Source organism: Epinephelus fuscoguttatus, linkage group LG12 (assembly GCF_011397635.1).
Source record: "Epinephelus fuscoguttatus linkage group LG12, E.fuscoguttatus.final_Chr_v1".
In the NCBI taxonomy this organism is placed as follows: Eukaryota; Metazoa; Chordata; class Actinopteri; order Perciformes; family Serranidae; genus Epinephelus; species Epinephelus fuscoguttatus.
Genome location: NC_064763.1, coordinates 29,522,263 through 29,547,127, shown reverse-complemented (window position 1 = coordinate 29,547,127; position 24,865 = coordinate 29,522,263). Strand labels below are relative to the sequence as shown.

At 41.9% G+C, this 24,865-nt stretch overlaps 1 protein-coding gene across 5 annotated transcripts in view; it reads left to right on the top strand.

Moving 5' to 3' along the window:
- Positions 1–17,538, top strand: part of LOC125898237 (stAR-related lipid transfer protein 13-like) — a 72,253-nt gene extending 54,715 nt beyond the window's left edge. For all 5 annotated transcript variants that reach the window (XM_049591984.1, XM_049591985.1, XM_049591986.1 and 2 more), the window contains 13 exons: positions 392–463; positions 1,444–1,525; positions 3,017–3,080; positions 4,935–6,256; positions 6,406–6,576; positions 8,731–8,890; positions 9,066–9,264; positions 9,619–9,832; positions 12,004–12,118; positions 12,823–13,074; positions 13,315–13,532; positions 15,313–15,489; positions 15,578–17,538. In XM_049591984.1, the coding sequence (XP_049447941.1) occupies positions 392–463; positions 1,444–1,525; positions 3,017–3,080; positions 4,935–6,256; positions 6,406–6,576; positions 8,731–8,890; positions 9,066–9,264; positions 9,619–9,832; positions 12,004–12,118; positions 12,823–13,074; positions 13,315–13,532; positions 15,313–15,489; positions 15,578–15,695 (3,164 nt within the window). In that variant the 3' untranslated portion in view covers positions 15,696–17,538. The remainder of the gene's footprint in view (positions 1–391; positions 464–1,443; positions 1,526–3,016; positions 3,081–4,934; positions 6,257–6,405; positions 6,577–8,730; positions 8,891–9,065; positions 9,265–9,618; positions 9,833–12,003; positions 12,119–12,822; positions 13,075–13,314; positions 13,533–15,312; positions 15,490–15,577) is intronic.
- Positions 17,539–24,865: the final 7,327 nt, after the last annotated feature.

The following is a 24,865-nucleotide window of genomic DNA, read 5'->3' as shown; positions in this document are numbered from 1 at the left end:
TGTAAACTGTTTCCTTTGTCCCTCGCTGGCTCATTTCCAGCTTTTCCGATCACATCATTCCAGTGTATTCCCAGAGGAAAATTGAATTCTCTGAGAGGTCCCTCCACTACGGGCTTAAAAATGCTGGAATAGGGAAAACAGACAAACACGGTGTTGTGCTCTTTATGTCCATCTTTATTTATGAATTATTAACACTGCACATCAAGTTGGGCATATAAGACATCAGTCCGCTGGAAATCAGAAATGTTCCTCCATAGAAAATGTTGTGTTTTGATGTGTTTTGAGTTTTCGTATTTCAGGGCAGACCCATAAATGCCCCACAGTCAATATAATCAATGTGTTGATGGTTGATGTGTGAACTCAACAAGCCTCTACTCTTTTTTCTTTACAGAGATTGAGGCTAAGGAGGCTTGCGATTGGCTTAGAGCAGCGGGATTTCCACAGTACGCCCAGCTCTATGAAGGTAACACACACACACACACACACACACACATGAACACACACAGTAGCCAAAGCCCAGCATTTACCCAGCTGCCTTTTTTACACAAAGACTTCCCCTTCAGATCCCCCCTTTTGTTTAATCCTGCGTCTGATTTTCTCTCTCTCTCTTAGTTTTTCCATCATCTCTGTTTTTCTCTTTTTCTGCCATCCCTCCATCCTCGTATCCTCATCTTCTGGGCCTCTGCGTTCTATTTCCAGGCTTCAGTTCCTGTCCAGAGGGAGGGGTCATGGGAAAGGCCTTGTTATCACTGCTGGGACTCTCATAGCTTCTTTTTCTCTCATCTTTCTTCCACCTTTCTTCAGCCTGCAGTTTTTTGAACCATCTTTTTCTGTCTGTCTGTCTGTCTGTCCATCTATCTTTTTATCAGGTCTTTTCCTTCTCCTTGCGTCCGTCTTGCCCTCTTTGCAGCTCTCTGGAAAGCCTGCAAGCGGTCATTTATGTGATGATCATCGGGTCTCTTTATACAGTTGAGGCACAAACAGGAAGTGGCCCCAGTAATCTAAGAAGTAGCTCTTAAAATCCCAAGTCTTGCTTTAGCAGCACACACACACACACAAACACACACACACTGCGCTTCTCTGAGAACCGCTGTGAGCTCCAGTAATGTGGGGTTATGGATGTCGGCCTCTGGGACTCTGTGGCTGCTCCCGGGTGCACATGATGCCTGCAGTCTGCCACCACACACAGAGAATCACCAAAATAAAAAGCTTGAGTCATTTTGGCATTGTGTGGAATTCAAGCTATTTGGGGGGTTTAAAAGTGTGTGCGCATGTGTGTGTGTTCTGTAAACTTCATATACAGATGACAGGTGTTAACAGCGGTTGTGCCGTACTTCACAGACTTCATTAACGGTTAACTGGCAAAGAAAACTGCGGTCTCCTGTCAGTCATTAACTAACAGAACTCTCTGTCCCTTGTTGTCTTCTTCCTGTTTTCTCACAGATTCCCAGTTTCCAATCGACATTTCCTCAGTTAAAAGGGACCACGACTTTTTGGACCGGGATCTGGTGGAGCCTCTATGTCGGTGAGGGCAAACACATATGTAAACTTCACTCTCTGGTGTGCACAAAATCACTTCTCGCCCCCCCCCGTTACCCCGTCCTGTACCTGTCCCTGCAGCCTGGTGCTGACCGCTAATCATTAGATGTCTGACCCCGACCCCTAATGACCTCCCTGTCCCTGTCTCCCACTCAGGCTCCCTAGTCTTTGATCTGGTCTCCTCCCCTCCCCTCTGCCACGCTCTGATCTCCCATTCAAAGAGCAGAGACCCTCAGGGGGCATAAAGGGGGGGCTGAGGGTGATGGGGAAGCAGTGAGGGGATGCCAGTTTTTTCTACCAGATGGCTTTGAGTGTGTATTTTAAGTCCCTTTGCACACCTCTATGATGTTTTTGTTTCACATCTCCCATTCCTCCTTTCTCACTGAAGTTTTCCCCGCTTGCACCAGCCTAACCCTTACCTTTTCTCCTCTTGTCAGTTCACCTCCACTTCCTATGGGAGAGGAGGGTGTGGTAATTATAGCGTTAGTGATTCCCATTTTCTAAAAGCTATATTGTGAGAGAAAACACATCAGGACTCCCTGAGAATGTCTCAAGAGCTGTTAGACACAAGCTCCCTCTTGTCGCTCTTTACATTGCCCTTATTCCCAGGATTGTATAAATTTTAGATGATACATAAATAATAGATTTTACATGTATTCCTATATGTTTGAAGACTACATAGTGTGTTGAGCATACACTTCAAAATCTGTGTGGATATATTCAACCAGGAAAAAGTGTTTGCACCATCCTGCAGCAGAGACACAGGGCGTGGAGACAACAGCGGTTCCTTCCTTATATTTTCTAACTTGGATGTTTACTCAAAGCAAGAGAGACACTTGCTATGACAGCTTGCTGTTTCATATCGGTATTTTTTTCTGGTTTATATGTAGCCACAAACAATCCCTTGTCTGCCACTTTGTATGAGAGGACAGGGAAAGTAAACAGTGAACAAAAGAGGATTTCTCAGTGTGCTATTAGAGGCTGAAATCTTTTAAATGACAGAGGTCACAAGCCCCAAAACATGTTGTAATGATCCCATCTTGAAAGGCACCAACACAGACACCACCCTCCTAACCAGCCGCTGCTCACATCCACTGGGGTGCAGAGAGAAGGAGGGTGGGTGGGGAGGGAGGGACTTTTTGGTGAGGAGGTTTGCCCCCAGCTGCGCTCCAGATTATAGAAGTGGGAGGGGGTGGGGATGGGTGACAGATGAAGGGAGGAGGGAGGGAAGTGGAGAGGAGGAGCCAGCTGGGTTTCAGGGGAGATGTGCTTGTTGAGGGTGGGGATCAGTCCTAGAGGAGCGATGACAGAGAAGGAGAGGGCTGGGAGAAAGGGATTGAAACCATCAGAAGTAAAGGGAGAGAGTGGCAGAGGGAGTGAGATAGTGTTACGGTCCAGACAGAAACACACAGCAACAGACTGAACATATCCAACCTACCAGCCCCAGCTCGTTTAACTGACTGTGTTTGTGTTGCAGGCGTCTAAATACTCTGAACAAGTGTGCCTCCATGAAACTGGATGTCAGCCACCCCAAGAAGAAAGTAAGACAAATTCTTTTCACTGTGAGCCAACATTTTGACAAACTCTTTGTTAGTGTTTTGCTGATGCTTTGTCAGCTGTCACGAAATAGAAACATGTTCCCACAGTATCTCTGTGGAGGGTTTCGCAGTTTGAATTTTGTTTATTACTTGTCAGTGAATCTGTGTCTAGCTGGTCAGTTATTTGCCTGGTCAGTGTACATCTGAAAATGTGATACTGTCTTCCTGAAAGGAGATTCACCATTTGACGTTGATGTTCACACTTAAAGGGACGGTTCACCCCCAAATCCAAAATCCATATTTTTCATCTTACCTGTCGTGCTATCAATCAGTCTAGATTGTTCAGGTGTGAGTTGCCGGGTGTTGGAGATATCAGTTGTAGAAATGCCTGCCTTCTCTTGAATATAATGGAACTAGATGGCACTCGGCTCTTGGTGCCAAAAAATACATTTGAAAACCTCAACAGCAACGACTTGCAATGTCCAGAAATCGTGAATTGCTTACTCAAGATAATCCACAGACCTTGATATGAGCAGTTTTGTGTAGGATGGGTTGGTAATTGCTGTGCAAAGTTAGAAGAGTGCAGATACAAGCATGCAATATACAAGTACTAACATAAAGTAGAAAGCAATATATCACAAATGTTAAAAAGAATATAAAGCAAATTTAAGACTGAATTTAAACTAGATAACAGTAAGGTTCATATATAAAGACTGGCTCACAGTAAGGTGAGGTTACCAGTATGAATGATAAATCAGTTGCATATGAATGTGTTTGTGAAGTGTTAGAGCTGGGGTAGTTGGTTTTACAAGTCCCAGACTGTATGCTTAATACAGAATGTTCATGATTAAGTCCAAGGAACTATTTTCTCTCTGCTGAACTACACCCGCCAAATGTATCACTGCACAGGAGGAAGTGTGCATCTACTCATGGAGGAGAGGCTCCTGCTTGGGACAGTATGACATGTAAACATTAGTGGTGTCTTTCCCGGCTGATCTGTAACATTAGCTAGCTCAGTGGTGCTAGGTGAGCTAGCAGTAGATGTACACTTCCTTCTGAAAGAAAGAGACGTTTTTCATATATAAGGGATTTCTTGTGAAAAACTACTTGGCAAGAATTCTAATTCTGATCAATCAATCAATCAGTCAATCAATTTTATTTATAAAGCCCAATATCACAAATCACAATTTGCCTCACAGGGCTTTACAGCATACAACATCCCTCTGTCCTTTGGACCCTCACAGCGGATAAGGAAAAACTCCCCGAAAAAACCCTTTTAACTCTGAAACGACATCTGCTAACTGTTCAGGAGAAAGAAAATAGTTCCTGCATGAAACTACTCACAACAAGGAGTGTGGATGATCTTGACTAAATGGGTCATGACTTCTGGAAAGAGACATTGCTCTTGAATTTTTCAAATGTATTTTTGGTGCTTTGAGCACCACAAGCTGAGTGCCATCATTCCATTATATTGGAGAGAAGGTAGACATCTCTATGGACGATATCCTCAACGCTCAGCAACTCACATCAAAAAACAGTCCAGACTGATAAACTGCACTACAGGTTAAGAAAAGAAAATATTTTTCATTTTTGAGTGAGCTGTCCCTTTAACTGGAGTGTGTTTGCATTTGGTCCAGTTGATTTAAGGCTGCTGAAAATTCTGTCATTCAAACTGGATAAATGAGGAGTAGCTGACACCATGGCAAATGTTCCCCCATCATAGAACAGCATAAGACACATATGACAGATGAAATCCAGCTGTGGTGTCAACTAATGCTCATGTTCAGATATTTCTGTTCACACGTAGAATTGATGATGATGGACGCATTTACAAACCCTTCTTTTATGGCTCCACAGGGTGATGACTCTGATGAAGATGACCCGTTGGCCATCAGTAAAAGGTGGACGTTTGAGTGGAGCAGCCGACGTTGGTCTCGCCTCCAAGACTTCCTGTTGGACAGCACCAATGAGAGCAGCCCGACAGGTCAGGGGGAGGGTCTGCTACACAGCACAGTGAGCAGTGAGAGCATGCTGACGGACCTGAGTGAGCAGGAGATCACTGAAATCTCCTCGCTGCACAGTGAGGACTCCGCCTCTGCCATGCCTGACTCGATATCTATGGCATCTCTGTCCGCCTCCTACCAACCACCCAGGGATCTTCCACACTACAACTCCCTGCCAATCAAGAGCAGCCGCCACGGGCAAGGGGGGCGGAGTAAAGCCAAAGAGTTTTTGCGTCGCATGGAAATAATGCGCACTTGGGGGCCGTCGACGAGGCGGAAAAGCTCAAATCGCAGACCGCCGCTGGTCATCAGTGAGCCGGTGTTACAGGGCGAGGAGCCTCACGCACTGCAGGTGCTTCAGTGTACTCCCATCAGCCAACTAGAACAAAGCACTCAAAACAACTACCAAACTGATGGTGAAACCTCCTCTGTCCCCCTTACCAATGACTGCGAAGACCAATCCACGGTGAGTGTGAGCCCCAGCAGTGAGACAGTGGTGCCCAGAGTGAAGGAGCCCGCATGTACAAAACACCGCACTGCCAACAAGAGAAGCAGCATGTATCTGGAGGACATGGTGCTGCCTTCTCAAGGTAAGAGGACTGAGGGACAGAACCAGTTTGGCAGAAACCAGTTTCGCTCATATGAAAACCTCCTCATCACCGTCCCCAAAGACCATAAACCAGGCACCTTTCCAAAAGCTCTATCCATAGAGAGCCTGGCGCCTTCCCCCGGTGACGAGAACAATGGCCCCAAGACACGGGGCCACACTTCTCAACCCAACAATGGCCTAGGTGAGCCCTGGTCTGGTAAACCTCTGTCCAAGCCCCCCTGTCCTGGAGCTCCACGGGGCAGCAGGGTGAGTGTTTATGACAACGTCCCGGGCTCCCACCTTTACGCCAGCACGGGAGACCTGCTGGACTTAGAGAAAGAGGACAATCTGTTCCCTCACTTAGATGACATCATCCAGCATGTCAGCGGTCTGCAGCAAATAGTGGACCACTGGAGCCGCAGTGTGCTGCCTGAGGGTGAGACAGGGGAGGGGGAGGAGGAAGGGGAGGGCAGGACCACTCCCAGCGAAGGCGAGAGAGATGGGGTCTCCTTAAATGACACTGATTCGACAGGAACCAGTCGGGAGAGGCGGGACTCTGGAGTCGGGGCCTCACTGACAAGACCACGGTATGTTATTATTACAGACAGGAAATGTGGCCAAAACAATGATAATAACACCCAAGTTGTAATTATGCTTTAAATTCGTTTAGTAATGCCTTTACATCGTCTGAATCACTCTGTCTCATTCTTTACTGGCATTTTCTCCCCTGTCCCAGTCTACGATGGCCCAGTTTCAGAACCTCTGATCATCTCAACCAGCCGGCGTCTTCACTGCAGATCAGTAACCAATCAGCGGGCCAGCTCAGCCTGCTGCAGAAGTTCTCTTTGCTCCGCCTCACCGCCATCATGGAGAAATACTCAATGTCTAATAAACATGGATGGACATGGTGGGTACACACTCTCTACATGGTGGCTATTAGCTCTTATTGTTTGCATTAATTTATTATTAAGGGAATTTAAAAGCTGCAATGTGGGGAAATTTAGGCATGGATAGTGTCTGAAAATATTTTCAACCTCTGGTTCAGACTCTCACTCTTGTTCCATGCCAGCTAAGGAAAATTCGTGCTGTATGTGTGTGACACGTTTTTGAAAAGCCTCTGTTATTGTTAGTGCTTCCTTCAGTTTATCTAAGTCACAGCTGAAACAGCAGGACCATATGCACCTTCACACAAAGCCATCCTATCAGCGTTATCTACCACACTGATACTGGCTGTTACAATGGGTTTGCGCAGGACTAAAGACCTCACTGATCAAAAACTGGACTTAGATTCTCGGGACTTCCTTCAAACTTGGTATTTCACCCACGTGGGCGTAGTTTTGCAGCGCATGTTTCAGCAAGCTCCGTCTCAGCCCGTGCTCTGAGTGCATTTTCACACTTAGTATAGTAACCTGTGTGCACCTTTGTCAAAATACAGAGCAACAATCCTGATTTTTTTTGTTCTGATGAAAGTAAGTGAATGGAAGTTTGACTGAGTTGCAAAGTCTGGGCTAGTTTTATTTCTAAAGCTTAGAAAGCTTAGACAAACTAGACTGAATAATACACGCATACAATATACAGACATGACCTCATGTAAGAAACCTCAGTGTCATTTTAGATTCTGATCTCAATTTTAAAGCTCATTTTAATTCATTAACGAAACTGGCATTTTATCATTCACGCCATATAGCTAAGGTGCAACATCAAGATGCTGAGAAGCTTTTTCATGCTTTTGTTTCCAGTCGTTGTGACTATTCTAATGCCCTACACACTACGCCTACCTAAAACTGCCATTGCAAAACTACAGACCATTCAGAATGCTGCTGCCAGGGTTTTAACAAAAACGAAAAAGAAACCATAGAGCTCCAGTTTTACGTAACCTACACTGGCTCCAGATATCTTTTAGAATTGATTTGAAAACCCTTCTATTGGTTTTTAAGGCTCTTAATGGCATTGCCCGCTCCTATATAATAGACTCCCTATCACTTTATGTCCCTCCACGAACCCTGAGATCCTCCACAGCTGCTCTTATTACTGTTCCTAATGTCACTACAAAAAGCTTTGGGGATGCTTCTTTTGGCTGCTACGCCCCAAAAATATGGATCACCTTGCCTTTAAGTATTAGGCTCAGTGGACAGTTTTAAACGACGACTCAAAACATATCTTTTTAATATAGCCTATAACTAACAGTTCTCTGTTTTAATATTTTAATTACTTGATTAATTATTGATTGATTAATTTATGGTTTTATTTCTTTGCTGTTTGTCTCTGCTGCTGAATTGTGAAGCACTTTGTGCTGCATTCTGTGCATTCATTCATCTGTTAATGTAAGATACTACATCAATACTAGAATAAAGAGCCTCGGCATCTGAGTAGAGTTTTTTTGTTGGACATAATTTAGTCCATCTAATTTCAATATATTTTAGCACTATTTAGTGGCACATATTTTTTAGCATAACCTTGTGATGGTCAAATTGAGAATTAATCGGCTGTCAGGTAAAAGTCATTTGAAAATCTGCAGGGAATTTTAACATTAGTTGTGGTTGCAGCCATGCCAGCAATACAAGGAGCAAAAATCTAAGTGTATGTTTGTAAATCAGTGATCACAAAAATGATTAAATCATCTCAGTTTAAAGTTACAGTTAGGCGTGAGGTCTCTTACAGGTTTAATCTTGATGTCAAGGCAAAGATTAGGTTTAATTTTTTAGGTTGCAGTTTTGATAGCTTTTCCAAAATGTGATGAGACGACCCAACACTAGCCGACGACAACGCACATCAGGCACACAACACTGTGATGCAGGACGTAAGGCACTGCCCTTGGGTGAAATACCAAACATTTAAGGGGTCCCTTAGATTCTCAGCTGCACACCACAAGCCAACAGTTGCCATGACCCGCAAACACAAGCACATCCTTGTGCTGCTAACGATCACTCCTGTTAGTTTTTATTACGCCCAAGAGGAAAATTTTGTTGACCAGCACGTACGTGAAGAGAGAGATAATGAAAGCACAGGCCGCTCTTTCTCCCACACACTTCCCTAATTGTTTTCTGTCTGTCGCTCCCAGGTCTGTGCCCAAGTTTATGAAGCGTATGAAGGTGCCAGACTACAAAGAGAAGAGTGTGTTTGGTGTTCCCCTCATCATCCATGTCCAGCGCTGTGGCTTTCCGCTCCCTCTGTGTTTACAGCAGGCCCTCAGCCACCTCAGAACTCACTGTCTGGACCAGGTGAGACAGGAAAACAGTATTTACAAGAGTGTGTGCATTTCCTCTGACCATAGTGCTACTCAGCAGTGGAATGTAATCAAGTACATTTACTCGAGTACTTCCCTATTATGATACTTTGTTTGTCTTCCATCATCCTTGTTGGTTTCGGCTGACTCTTCTTCCCTTCCTGTCTCAGGTGGGATTGTTCCGCAAATCTGGCGTGAAGTCTCGTATCCAGGCTCTGAGGCAGCAGTGTGAGATGTCCCCCGACTCCGTGAGCTACGAGGACCAGTCCGCTTACGACGTGGCCGACATGGTCAAACAGTTCTTCAGAGACTTGCCGGAGCCTCTGCTAACAAGCAAGCTGGGGGAAACCTTCCTGCATATTTACCAGTGTAAGTCGCCTCAGGGCTGTAAATGCTGTAACGTGTTGTCGCAGCTGAAGTCATCTGCCTCGGAGGATGTGACTGTAAATGGTTTTAATTGTTCAGCTGGCCAGTCAGCAAACTGTGTGTCATCTGTTTCAAGTTACCACAGATGTGATTTTTTAAAATTATTATCATGGGATGTATCACTTTCTGGACACCAGTTGTCAAATCTAACACAGACAGTGTTTGACATAAAAAGTTCATTTCAACCTATTTACTGTATGCATGATTTTTGTCTATGAAATGTGCTCATGTGCGATAAGAAGAACGTAGTCTGTCATCCATCATTTCTCCTCACTTCCTCTTTTCTTTCTCCTTCAGATGTCCCAAAGGAGCAGAGATTACAGGCCGTCAGAGCGGCCATTTTGCTGATGCCAGATGAAAACAGGGAGGTCCTGCAGACGTTGCTCTGCTTCCTGCATGACGTCACTTCCCTGGTAGAGGAGAACCAGATGACGCCGATGAACCTGGCTGTTTGTCTGGGACCTTCGCTCTTCCACCTCAGCATACTGAAAAACGAGACACTGTCACCAAGGTGCGTTCACCAATAGATAAACACACTGATGCTAACAGAGAAAAACGCCCTTGACCCAGCTACACCGGCCTGCAAAGACTTGATTAATGAAACTTTGCATGTTATTAATTTAGGGAAAATAGCCTTGGCAGTGCAAAATAAATTACAAAGTGGGGTCTAAAAGAAGATTATATCCTGAGTATGTAATTTAAGATACAATTTGATGCCACATTATTTACGTTACTCCTCTTCTTCTTCCTTTTTAAACATTTTTATGTGTTCATTACTATAAATAGAGGCAAATTGTCATTAAAGGAAGAGTTCACCCCAAATTCAAAAATACATATTTTTCCTCTTCCCTGTAGTGCTGTTTATCAGTCCAGGTGTGCTGTGGAATTTTGTGATAACCTCACATTATTATGGCAATATTCAACTGGGCCTATACAAAAGGGTTATGAATGTATTTTTTATTGACTGTATCAGTATGTAAAATGCACCAATTTCCTAATAAAAAGGCAAAGAAATTAAAAATATAATTTAATTTAATTCAATTTTTAAAAAAAAACATTGACGTGGGAACCTAGTGTCGCTATTCACATGTGGGTATTACAAGAGTGTTACACATCAAAAGCCCTGATTGGCAGCCAGTGCAGTCTAGATTGCTTTGGTGTGAGCTGCTGAGTGTTGGAGACATCAGCTATAGAGTTGTCTGCCTTCTCTACAATATAATGGAACTAAATGACATTTGATCGAAGGCAGACGTCTCTACAGTTGGTACCTCCGACACTCTGCAACTCACACGAAAAAATCTAGATTCATAAATAGCACTCCAGCTGAGAGGAAAAATATGTTTGTTTTTTCAAGAATATTTATTGACGTTTCTTCTTTCTACAAACAACATTGAACAGCTTAACACAACATTGGTCTGCATAACCATCAAGAATATAAATGATGAAACATTTAGATATGTATTTAAAACAATGGTACAATCCACGGAGGTGCAGTGGTTAGCATTGTTGCCTCACAGCAAGATGTTTCCGGATTTGAACCCAGGGTGGGGGAGGCCTTCTGTGCCGAGTTTGCATGTTCTCCCTGTTTCAGGTTGGGTTTTCTCCAGGTACTCCAGCTTCCTCCCACAGTCCAAAGACATGCAGGTTAACTGGTGACTCTAAATTGTCCATAGGTAGGTGTGAATGTGAGCGTGAATGGTTGTCGGTCTCTATGTGTCAGTCCTGTGATAGTCTGGCTACCTGTCCAGGGTGTACCCTGCCTCTGACACAGTATCAGCTGGGATTGGCTCCAGCACCCCCACGACCCTCAACAGAATAAGCGGTTACGGAAAATGAGTACAATCCACAGGTGCAGCGTCTATAAGTCAATCAAGCAAAATGCTTGCAAGTGTTGAAGCCACAGTATAGTTTGAGAAACAGAGGTATGGATTCAGTATTTTCATGAATCGTCCCTTTGTGGAGTGAAGCAAACCGCTTATGTATTCAAGAGGAAAACACTCCATGATTATCTTGTGCTAGTTTGCCTTAGAAGTCCGTTTGTCACGTATCTATGACAGAAAGATATTCTTCCTCGCAGCATGTGAAAGAATATCGCACAATCTGCTAGAACACCCAACAGCAGCATCTTGACACGGGCGACCCAGGGGTAAAGAGACAGGATTCATACATTAGGCAACACCAAGAATTTTCCCCATATCCTGTAGGATATCTACCCAGTGTGCTTGTATTTTAGGACAGAGCCAGACACAATGTGCATAAGTCCTACTGAGATTTTACATTTTAGACAGAGGTGAAACTTTGGGGTTCATTTTATGTCTTTTACTGGGAGAGATTTCTTATATGGTTCCATATCAAATTTCATTCATCAGGTTCATAAAATATGTATGTTTAGTTTTTGGGGTGAACTGTCACCTTAAGCTAAAATAAAAACAGCTCTCTCTACCACTGTCATTACTATCATGGTGTCTCATTTGCCTCTACGTAATTTGCCAACATGACAAAATCAAACTTCTCCCATGTTATTTTATGTACTGTTAGTTGCTGTTCATCCTGCAGCTTGCATCAAGGCTTTATATATGTATAAACCTCCTTATACCTCAACAAGTGCATTCCTCTGCCCTTCAGTGTAAATGCTAACATGATTTATTTCCTGCATATTCTGTATGATTTATCCTCCTCAAGGTCAATCCAGAGGAAGTACACCACAGGCCGCCCCGATCAGAAAGACCTGAATGAGAACCTGGCAGCCACCCAGGGCCTGGCGCACATGATCACCGAGTGTCAGCGTCTCTTTCAGGTCAGGATTTAGGATTTACAGATTGATTTGATTGCGTGTATATCATCCATGCAGGATGGCTTAACTGCTACTTTTATGATTGTTTTCATACGAGCGAAAACTGATAAATGACTGACAGAAATTGTACAATTCATTGTGCTGACAAAGAAATAATGTATGACTACGTCTCAGTATGTGACATTAACAGACAAAAATAACTACCTGAAGTGGAGTCATGTTTCCCCTGCTGAGTTGTTATTATCCAAGGCCTCGGTATAATTGTGTTTAATGAGCTTATTTCTAAAGCTGTGTATCATCATTACCTTGAGCCTGTCAGTGCGTACAGTACACCGCCGCTGTCAGTGAAAAGCTTTCAGGGACAAAGAAAAACGGACTTGATCACCATGCAGTTTTGAGTGGAATCTGGTTTTTATGAGAGCAAGAACGATTGAATCTTCTTAACCTTCAGAGGAAAGGATCATTATTCCAAAACATAAAGGTGACCATGGCTAGGGTTTACACTTGACTGTAGCTGCTCTGGCATGTTTTTTAAATGATGTCAGTGTATGTGCTGTTGCTCAAATGGCAAGGGGACACCCAGTCATATTGCACTTTCTTTTAATTTAATTATCAATGTCTATTTTCTGCTTTAGAGACGGTAGCACTTAGGCCTGAGCTGTTGAGGCACGATGTGATGTGACTCACGTCCTCTGGCTTTTCCCCAGATCCCAGAGGAGATGGTGACCCAGTCTCGCAACTCCTACATGGAGGCTGAGCTGATGGTGCCCCCGCTGGACGAGCTGTGCAAGGCTCACGAGGAGGAGGTGGAAGACGACGAGGTGGAGGAGGATGAGGAGGGGTCTTATCACGCGCACATAGAGAGGCTGGTCCAGAACCTGCTGGAAGAGGCCAGAGATAAGAGCAAAGGCTGGGTGTCTCGCTCAACTACTGACCACACAGACCTGGCATTTAAAAAGGTATGTGGCCGTTGATGTTCTGGAATATGGTGGTATTTTGGGAGGGGGCAGCAGAGAAGGAAAGAGAGAAGAGAATACTGGGAATTAACGACTCAAGTGGAAACCTGATCGTTAACTCCAGAGGTTTAGTGAGCTGAAAAAAGGGCAATTAAAGGATGTTCAGATTATGCATGATCAGATAATGTATGAATCTCCTTTGTACACTGTTACAGTAACACTCATTATCTGTTTGTGTGCAAGGTGGGAGATGGCAACCCTTTGAGGCGATGGCGAGCGTGTGTTGAGGTGCCTGCAACTCCCACTGAGGTGCTGCAGCGACTGCTGAGAGAGCGCCCTCTGTGGCAGACTGAACTACATCAGGAGAAGGTTCTGGAGACGCTGGATAAACAGACGGACGTGTACCAGTACTCCTGCTGCAACATGGCGCCTCAACCCAACTGTGACTTTGTGGTACTAAGGTCAGGATATATGAGTTTAAATATCTGCATGCTTTTTGTGATTTTGAGTTTGTTATCAATGCATATAAGAAGTATGCACACTTAACAACAGGTATTTTAAGACTATTATTATTCAAAATATTCTGCTCAAACATTCCCTAGAATAAGTTAACATTTCTGAAATATAATAGTGTATAAAACAGAGCTAAAACGATGAGTCCATTGAAAGTAAATGAATTGCAAGTTTTACTAAGTCATTAACTCAAGCAAAAACTCTTAACATGTAATGTTCCAGGTTCTTATATGTGGGAATTTGCAGCTTTTCTTCAGCTTGCATTATAATAAATTGTATATTTTTGGTTTTGGACTGCTTGTCAGACAAAACAAGACATTTAATGACACGTGAGTTATTTTTAATGGTTTCCTCATGTTTTTGAGACCAACATTTTGAATATTTAAATATCTACAGAGTCTAACTGCAGTACCTACAATTGAGTTATGACTGAAATTAAAGCTTTGGATATCTGTTCTATCTTGTGACAATATTTTCTGGTTCCATCTTGTTCTATTCAAGAGAAACTAGGGTGTAAAAACTACAAAATCCAACCAAAAATCCAAGACAACCTGCAGTAAGAAGAGTCATTGCAATCTGTCTTGGGTTCTTGAAGATTGGGGATTCCACTTGAGCTAGGAAAATCACAGTTAGTGTATTATGACAAATGGTGAACATGAGAATAATGAGAATGTGGATGATGGACAAAATAATTAATAGCATGAGAATGACCACAGCAAGATTAGGGATGAAGATGATGATGTCAAGTGATCTTAATTTTGGTCAAACCTGATGAGGTGAGTATTACAACAAATAATTCTTGCAGGTTGCTTAAAATTGGCTCTGTCACTACTTAAAACAGACATCTATGAATGAAACAAATACAAATTCAATCCAGTAAGAAATGGAAACAGTTTGTTGCGTTATTGAAAAATATGAAGCAAAGCTTTTGATTTACTGTTTCATCTATGTCCCAACCCTCGCCTCTGGTCATGAGCTCTGGGTAGTGACGGAAAGAATGAGATAGTGGATACAAGTGGCTGAAATGAGTTTCCTCCATGGGGTGGCTGGGCTCAGCCTTAGAGATAGGGTAAGGGGCTCGGACATCCAGAGGGAGCTCGGAGTAGAGCTGCTGCTCCGTCGTATTGAAAGGAGTCAGTTGAGGTGGTTCGGGCATCTGACATTAGAGGGCATGTCCCACTGGTAGGAGGCCCGGGGCAGACCCAGAACACGCTGAAAGGATTACATATCTCATCTGGCCTGGGAACACCTTGAGGTCCCCCAGGAGGAACTGGAAAGCATTGCTGGGGAGAGGGTGCTTTGCTTGGCCTGCTGCCTCCGTGACCCGACCCTGGATATGCAGATGAAAATGAATGAATGAAATGAATTTTTGCCATTTAAAGTAATACAAAGTCAGAATGCAGTAACTATAATTTTAGTTTAGTTTGGGGGTTAGAGGTGAAATCATTGGTCATGATTTTTAGGCATAAAAATTACTTTATGAATTATTTTATCTATTCAATAACTTCACTACCACTTTTCTACCAAAACATTGCCAATCATTGCCATTTTCCTCAGGTTCAATCTTAACGTAGTTTCCGTGGTTAGCCTTTGTAGGGCAGATTTGTCGATGGTGTACTGCTTGAAATCTAGATAAATAAGAGTTACTAAACAATATCTCAGATTCTAACATTGAATGTGTAACTAAACTCACCGCTTTTCTCTTTTTTTGACACTCCGCCCCCTCAGATCATGGCGTACAGACCTGTGTAAAGGCTCCTGTGCGCTGGTGTGTGTGTCCGTCGAGCATGATGACAGCCCACGTATGGGAGCAGTGAGGGCCGTTGTGCTGGAGTCACAGTACCTCCTCGAGCCCTGTGGGACCGGGAGGACCAGGCTCACACACATCTCCAGAGTGGACCTCAGGTGTGGGCGGACTTCAAGCGCTCTCAGAGTAAATTGTTTAATAAACACTGCAGTCATTAACGTGCGTTATTTGCTACTCTTGTCACAGGGGAAGATCTCCAGAATGGTACAACAAAGCATTTGGTCACCTTTGCATCAATGAGGCCCAAAGGATCCGCTCCTCGTTTCACCCACCAGATCAGACGAGCACCGAGGCCAAGATCTGAACCCCAGAAATCATGCTTCATCTTGGGTCACACTGTCCGAGCAGCTGGGCCTGAGACCCAGCGATCCAGGAGGGGAATCATCCAGGCGGTGGACTTTAGTGTCTTTTCACTCTGCTGCGCCACGCTGAGCTTCACTGTACTGAGTTACAGTCATTCACACACAGAGAGGGGAGTATCTCTAGTCATGTATCTCAGTAATGCCACAGAACATCATATCACTACTTATTTATCTCATAAATTATGATTTTCGGAGCCATTTTTTGCCCCACGGAGCAAAAGTCGGTTTCCCAATTCCAAATATGAAACAGCTAATTTGATTTTCTTTGAATGGCCTTTGATGTTTCATATAATTGGCTCATAACCATTCGCGTTATCGAAAGAATGAGGTTGATTGCTCTGGGTCATTCTTCCAAATCCTCATCTACCAATCCAATATCTTGCAAAAAAAAAAAAACATAATGACCTAATAAAGCAGCCAGCACCAGAAGGCATGATCATGAGATGGTTGCAGTCTCTATCACGTTAATCTGATATTACTGAAACTGATTTTATAGTGTGTAGAAATGGCACAAAGGTTACTCACACTTAAAGGAGAAAACCCATATTTGTATTGATTACTTTGAGAAATCTATCATCTTTTTAAAATGTCACATGGCCTGGCAGTGAATTCAATCAGTCAATTTTTTCCTCTCAGACGTATTATTGAGCAGACCTGAGAAAGCGGGACACATTAACCCCTGATCTGCTTTTGCCACAGTCAATCAAAATCTATTAAATAAAATACACTAAGAAAATCAGATATTGCCATTGTATGCCTGTAAAAGCCTTTTTTTAAAATTAATTTGCCCGTCTGTAAACTAATGCTCCTACAAAGATTTGAACATATATTCTTATATATGTGCATTTGTAAAACGCACTTAATTGCGATCAAGTCTCCTCCACATAAAGACGCATAAATCCAGGTGCTCTATAGAAATATTCCCGCCAATATGAATGATAGGGTCAGTACCACATGGCTGCATGTCAGGTGTGAAAAGTGCACTAGTTCAGGAAAACATAAGCACACGAAGGAAACAGGAAACACTCATCGGGTCCATAAATGTGCTTTATACATCGTGTTGGATATCACTGTTGATTTAGCTCTGTCACTATTTTCAGTGTTCATCTTACCTAAATGTTATTTTAAAGTTATTACTGTCATTATATCGATGTATGTTGTATCACCTTTTTTTGCTGTCATGTTATACAATGTCTAAGACATGTGACCATTTCACTGCTTCTGGGAAGCATGTTTGAAACTGTGTGCGTGTATGTGTGTGTGCCCGTGTATCTGCATTTTAGATACAGCCTGTATTGTAATTATAAATGACGCTTTCTGTGCCAGCAGATAGAACATCATAGCTTTTCAGGGTCTTCCTATCATATTGATATGCTGAAATGTGAACTCCGACACACACCATCCTACTAAAGCAATAGCAGACTAGAGCTTGCTCTGCCATGGCACTGCCTTGGCTCTTTTTTTGTGTTTCGGCTGTAGGCGTTGCTATGGTGTTGCTATGATACAATATCTCTACAGTGCCACCCAAAATCCTGCGTGGATGCTGTTCGCTGGTGAGTGAGTGTGCATGTGTGTGTGTGTGTTTGTGTAAATATGTGTGTATGAGAGAGAAAACAAAGAGTGAGTGACTTTGACGTGAGCCCTCGGCTGTGTGGGGAGAGGCTCCAAACCTAGCTGCATAGCTGAGACCAGGAAGATTTACGCTTGGTTATTTCTGACAAAGTGACAGAAAACAGAACAATTGTTTCTAAACAAGAAAATAAAAAATCTAAAAATTCAAACAAACACATTGTCCTGTGTGGAAATGTTCTTCGGCCTACATCACACGTGACGTTCTCCTTGTCATGTTCTCTTATGTCCATTGAGTGGTGCTGTTGCCCTGCTGTAATCTGAAGGTCATGAATGAATCTGCCAAGTATGCCATGAAAAATGTTAATGTGAGTGTATGAGGATTCATCAAGGGGGTTTCTCTTTGGAGATTTCCATTGTCCCCCCCCTCTGTGTTCTTTCAATGACTGTATGCAGGAAACTGAACCTCCACAGCTCAAATCAATACTCAATCACATTTACCTACTTAGCTGTGTTATTGGGGACTGGCAGAGGGCGATGAAGGTGTTGTAATACAAACACAGCTATCTCTGCTAGTTTTGGTAACGACGCAGAAATGAGTGAAACACTGCTTTAACTTCTACCTCATTTAACATGTCAGTGATTTTATCTAGAAAGTAGGGCACACTGTCACAGCCCCTGAATATCAATGATCCTCTCACTGTGGATGCACCACTACTCCATGGAGTCTGACAAATGAGGGACATGATGTCATGTGGTGCACATTACACCATGAGGTGAATCAAGCATTGATTTTATCTACATACTCCTTATGAAGATGGGTAGACTTTTGAAGCAGATGTTGAAATTATGAAGACATGGACTGTGCGTAAAAAGAACAATGATATGACAGGGCTGGCTCAGATAAGTTGCAGAGGAGATTTATATCACCAGCATTGTTTTTCTCCACACAGGGTGACCCTTGGAAGAGGTTTTAAGGGTGACCTCTTCTGGAGAAAAGAGGAAGTGCATGTCTGGCAGCTACTGCCTAAAAAGTCTTCATATACCCGGTGCAATTTAAAATTGTCCACGTTTTAAACACAGGGAATTAATCTTATATTAATGGATAGAGAAGAGTGTCAGTGTTCCAGGAATATAATGCTATGGCGATGAGATACACTGTCACTAAAACGGTGCAACATGAGGGGAAACAAAAGTGAGTATCAATGGATTTTGTGACGTTTATCACGCTTTGATTTAGAGGATAATCATGCTGTAACATTTACACTTCAATTTCCATAACTTGCAGGGCTTTGACTACAGTAAACACAAAGTAAAGGCCCAGAGTTGCCATGGAATTAGCTGTGCGCTACAAGTTGAGCTCTATTTATAGCCTGTGTTTGTGCACATTTTTGCCAAATTGGCACCATTAAAAGCATGCCGAATTAACTATTGGCAGTTTCTGTTTGGGATGCACCCATGTATGTACGGGAAACTATCACTGGAGTGCTCTGATACTGAAGAACACTTAAAATATGATGATTCTCTGGTGAGTTCTGGAGTAACAAGGAGCGTCTTTTTTTCTTATTTCTAAGCGGATTTATGGACTTTTAATCGCAAAGTGTAAGTACCACTGAATCCAAAAAAATATGTGCAGCCTATTATGTATAATATGACTGATTTAGGACTCAGAGAAGGATTGCTGCTCACAAACTCAGAGGTAAACATGGCAGCCAAGACAGGAGTTTTAGGTAAATCATGGAAAATGACATTGGCCTAAACAAATTAAAGACTTTAAATGTAATTTGTTGGCATGATATTGGTGATGACACAATCAAGGCAGATAGAAAGGTATGTGTTTAAAGATTAAATTTATGTTGACACCAACGAGAGGTTACCCCTTTATAATGGAAGTAGGCCAGTGGTTCCCAACTGGTTCAGCCACTGGGCCCCGATTTCTCCTTAGTCTTTAGTTTCAAGTTTTTAGTCCGTAGTTTCAAGGTTTGTCCATGTCGTCCAGTTAGTTTGCTGTCTCTGTCAGGTAGCTGTCCATTAGTTCTGTGCTAGTATTTCACTGTACTTCCAAATAAAGTGTTTTTTACAAACCTGACATGTTCGTGAGTCACTTGCGGTCCATTCATGGTCGACCTATGACCCAATTTTGGACCATAACCTACCAGTTAGGAACCACTGGAGTAGGCTATACTGAAGGCCACATAACCATTGTTCATAACGTGCCATTTTCAAAGATTGTGGCAGATCATCTCACACATTTTGTGTCGTGCCCTTTGAGGAACACCAAAGAAAACACTGGTTAAAAATATCAAGCAAGTTCTGTGTCAAAAAAGTTTTTCAGTTATTCATTCAAAAGCCTAACTGGGACATTACATCGGTTTAAAAAGTTTTACATGGCAAGAAAGTTTCTAGTCAAAGTTGTTCCAAACACTTTGAATTAGATTGAACTTTTTTTTTTAGTAAATAATTCTTGGATAGTAAATACTTTGGTCATCAAAACCAATACACATGCCATAACTGGTTTTAATCTAAAGGTCCAGTGTGCAGGATTTAGGGGGAAATATTGGCACAAATAAAATATGATATAATAAGTATGTTTTCTTTAGTGTGTAATCACCTGAAACCAGGGGCCTGTTGTTCGAAACCTAGATAAGGGATTAAGCCGGGACATGTTGGTTATCCTGTCTTAATTTAGCGTTGATTTGGTTGTTCGAAAGCAGAGGCACATATGTTGCCATGGATATTTATTCTGTGCACTTAGTCTGGTCCCGACCAGGCTAACAACCAGGCTTAGTTTAGCCTGGTGCCTTATCTGTCCAGTCAGCTTTCACTGCGATTGGAAATCAATGTGTTTTACTGTCATTTCATGTTCTTATGTACATATTTTCCTCATTTTTGAACAAAATACATTAAGCCTACAATAATAAAAAAAAAAACATTTAACATTTAAAACATTATTTTTGTCATAGCCCAAACATACTTTGACCTGCACATCTTTACCAATATAAAGGATTAATTGTTGGAATAAACATACAAGTAGGTGTATTTTGCATTAAAACAATTAGTGGTTAGGTATCATAACTGTATGACCTTCCCAAATTATATTCCCAGTTAACTGGACCAATAACTCCAGTGCACTTTACATCAATGAATGAAAACATGAAGATGATACCACAATATTCTTTGACCTCATTTTATTTAAATGAAAAATACTGTAATCAGTGACTGTCTGCTTTGAGCTGTGGAGAGAGAGAGAAATAATATTGATTAATACATTGCATCACAGTCATGCTTACAATGTGCATTAAAATTACTTACTTCTTTCTGTAGTTTCTTAATTTCCAAGTCCAGTTTCCTTAAGGTCTTTCTTTTGTCTGTCAAGCTCCATGTCCTGAAGCTTTCTCTTTTCAAACTGGAGCTTGACATCTGCCAGTGCTCTCTGCTCGCTCAGATGACTTGCTTTATCTTAAGCAATTTATTCTTTTTATAAAAACAAAATATTAATACAATCCTGATATAAGCAGCTATTTAATGAAACTGCAAAAAAGCAGCTATTTTAACAAAACACCTTATAAAGGCAGCTATTTTAACAACAACAACAAAAAAAACCTCATTAAAAGGCAGCTGTTTTAGGGGCATTGGTGGCTTAGTGGCAGAGCAGGCGCCCCATGTATGAGGCTATTGCCACAGTGGCCTGGGTTCGAATCCTGCCAGTGGCCCTTTGCCTCATGTCATCCTCCCCTCTCTCTCCCCCTCACACTTACCTGTCCTCTCCATGAAAGGCAAAAAAGGCAGCTATTTTAACAAAAAAAGCCTTATTAAGGCAACTATTTTAACTAAAAACGTGCTAAAAAAAGTATGACAAATAATGTGATCAGTCACTGTCTGATTGGAGCTGGGGAGAGAAAGAGAGAAAAAACATTGATTAATACATTGCGTCATGCTTACAATGTGCATTAAAATAACTTACTTCTTTCTCTAGTTTCTTAATTTCTAAGTCCAATTTCCTTTAGGTTTTTCTTTTAATTTGTCAATTTGTCTTACACTGCAAGACAATCCAAAGTCAGACAGTCCACATAACGCCAATGGTTGATTAATGAATGAATAAAATGATTGATTCCACGTACAGTATACTGGAATAATGTACCTTGTATGAAGAGGGCACCAGGATGGACTTAGGGGAATTTGTCCAGCCTCGCTTTTCCACTTATCCTGGATTGTTTAATTCTACTTTCGAACAACAGGCCCCAGGAATCATGTTTTTGGTGTTAACCTTAGATGGAGCTGTTTATATCTACATACAGAGCGGGTCCTCTTCCAAGAAGTCCACCATGTTGTTTCTACAGTAGCCCAGAAAGACAAACCAAACACGGCCTTTCGCATTTTTTCTGTCATTCTCCTACACACTTGGCACATGGGAGAAGTTTGGTACACGGGGGAAGTTTCAGTTGGTTGCTGTCTGCAATATCACTGCTAGATGCAGGGGCGTAAATATAGACAGTGTAGTCGGGCGGTTGCACTGGGGCCCATGAGGTGAGGGGCCCATAGAGAGAGTGAGCCCTCCAACAATATGTAGGGCAGAAATTGGGACCTCGTGAGTAATTCAGATTGCCAAGAACTCTCATTAAATAAAAACTAGTGCAATTTGCTATAGGCTAAAAAAAACAGGCAAATCCATCCCCATCATGGTTTTATTTTCTTTCTTTTTTTTTGTAAAATAGTAGCAACCTATAACAAAATTTGTCATAAAAATATTCTTATTCAATACAAACTATTAATAGGTTGTTAAAAAAACTATAAATTAAATGAATAATTCCTTATTTTCTTCTTATTGTCATATACATATATGCGATGATAATTTCTGTGTGATATATATGTTAGTGTTATCCAATGTCAAGTCTCCCTCCGATCATGTGACGATAAGATTATATGGAAACTAGTTCAGGCGCATAAATAGAAGCTAGCATGCACTTGGGCCCATCATAATGGCGTGCACTGGAGCCCATTGGAACTACCTTACGCCACTGGCTAGATGCCACTAAATCCTACACACTAAACCTTTAATAGTACATTAGTGTATGATTTCTGAATGCAGAAAATGCCTATAGCCTGTGCATTATAGTATTCTTTGAGAAAAATATACTTGTTGTCGCAACACTAATCAGTTTTGTCTTGCTGTCCTTTCATTTTTCTTATGTTCTCTTCTCCATCACAGAAAAATTATTGTAGGAGTGATGGCTAATCTAAACCCGGCCTCGCTTATGTAACTCTCTAATTAAGAGACCAAAATAGCAGGATATGAAAAAAAACAATCTCTTATCTCCAATCATTAAAGAGAGCAACATGATTCACACTTTCTGAAGAATCCAGTTGGATTTTGTAGCGATGAACTTTGGATGTTGTTTAATGTTGTTGCTCTTTATCTGCACCACATTCGCATTATAAAGGCGAGCAGGGAGAGAGGGAGAGAGACGGGGGAAACAGATGTATCTCCTCTGAGACTGGCTAATCCACTGTCTTCTTCCAGACAACCATGATAAGGTCATTAATGAATAAATTATCCAATGAATGAATTATTGATGAGACCATGTTGGCTGTTGTGTATCCTTGAGTGTATGCTCTGGTATTTGGCATACTATAACCGAAAGTTTGCACAATTAATGACACAAAATTAGTGAAGCATGTGCTGAACATCTCAAAAGAAGCAATACGGGAAACAAAAATCTGTCGCTTCTTTTCAGTACATGGGGTCGACAGCTGGAGCTTGTTAGATATAAAGTCTGTCTTTGAGTAAAATGTTGCTGCAGACTGCATTGGATAATAAACCTAGACTGAAATCTGTGCCATATTGGGCACAAATATCCCTACAGACGTGGTAGACATGATGATGACACTATATTTGCAGTATATTTCATATGTACATTAACTTTCCAAGGTCCCTGATCACCTTTGTTACTTTCTTTGTTACTTTCATGGCGAACAGGTTGAGCATGACCATGAGGAATGTATTATAGATGTGTCAAGTTGTGGAGTTCAGTGTTCTTGGTGGTGTAAATGAGAAGTATAGTGCAACCCTGTGAGGTCATTTCAAGCCCTATAGGTTTGGAAGCATTGCCACTTTTTATATACACCAGTATGGAAATCTTCTGAGCCAAAAAAGCTGGACATTTGAATCAAAATTCAGGGTTAGCGTAATGCAGTGTGGACAAGGGCATAATGTTTTGGTTGGAGATCTACTGAGAAGACAAGGACGAAAAAGCCACTGAACAGGTGAGCATGTACTGTACTGCATAAGTAATTGCTTTGCTGCAGTGCGTAACATAACTGATTCGTTCCAGCACTTGATGGAGCCCTTTCTCACTGCAGAAAGGCCAGATTTGTGGCACTAAAAGCACAAGTGCAACTAATAACATCAGTGATGGCTCCACTCCTTTTAGGTGAACCACATCAGTAATCCAGCGAGCACAATACGAGGACCCTGGAACAAGAATAGCTAATAGAAATTCAGCCGTGGCTCGTGTTACATCTTTTTTTTGACAAGTCAATATGCCACGAGAAAGGTCTATGGCACGTTGTAACAGAACTGGAACCCTCTCTCAGGCTCGTTGGCCCCCGTGCCTCACCTGAAAACACTTTAGCACATTAAGTTTGTCCCTCTCGTGCATCACTATTATTTGAGTCACAGAGCTAAGCAACCGATTTTCAAAAAAAATAATACCCAGCTATCTTTGCAAAACCCAGAAGGTCATTTTTCAACACTTACTGCTTTTCTGAAGGTATTTTAAGAATCCTCAGACTCCTGTAACCCCTGGATGAAAAACTATTCAGTCTCTCGCACGAAAAAAATAAATTGGTTCACATAGCCAGAAAAGACATAATTCCTTTCTCGTTTCCCAAAAAAGTTTTAATTTTGGTTCAAGCTGTACAATTTGACCACGCATATATGTCATTCCTAACTACCATCTTTGTTCACATTTAAAAAAAGAGGTGCAATTAAAGACACAGGTTTGAAATTTTTCTTATCATCCAGCGAGCCGATTATGTTTTCATTCAGATGTTAACAAGAGTGTTTAAGGATCCTAAAAATATCTTCAAAACATCATTAAGTCATGTTAAATGACCTTCAGTGTTTTTCAGAGATTGCCAGGTTATTATTTTTGAGAAAATTGGATGCTTAGCGCTGTGAGCAGCCCAGTCGCCAATATAAAATGTTGGCATTGTACCTCTCTGCCAACCACACATATGTTACATTTCTATGTTTCATACCAACATTTTGTAAGTGGCATAGCTCTGACTACATGTATATGAGCTGAGGTTCTCATCAGGAGTGGATGATGTGAGACTTATAAGACGTCTGCCAAGACAGCTGGAGACTGCGGTTTGAGACCAACAAGCAACAGGAGCAGTATTTAATTTTACAGGAACACGTCGGGACATTTTCAGCCATGTTTGTGGCGACAAAACTGGGTACAGTAAAACTTCAATTAGTAGCCCGGGCTATTATTTGCTTATATCACTGAAATCAACGGGGCTATATTTTGGACAGGTG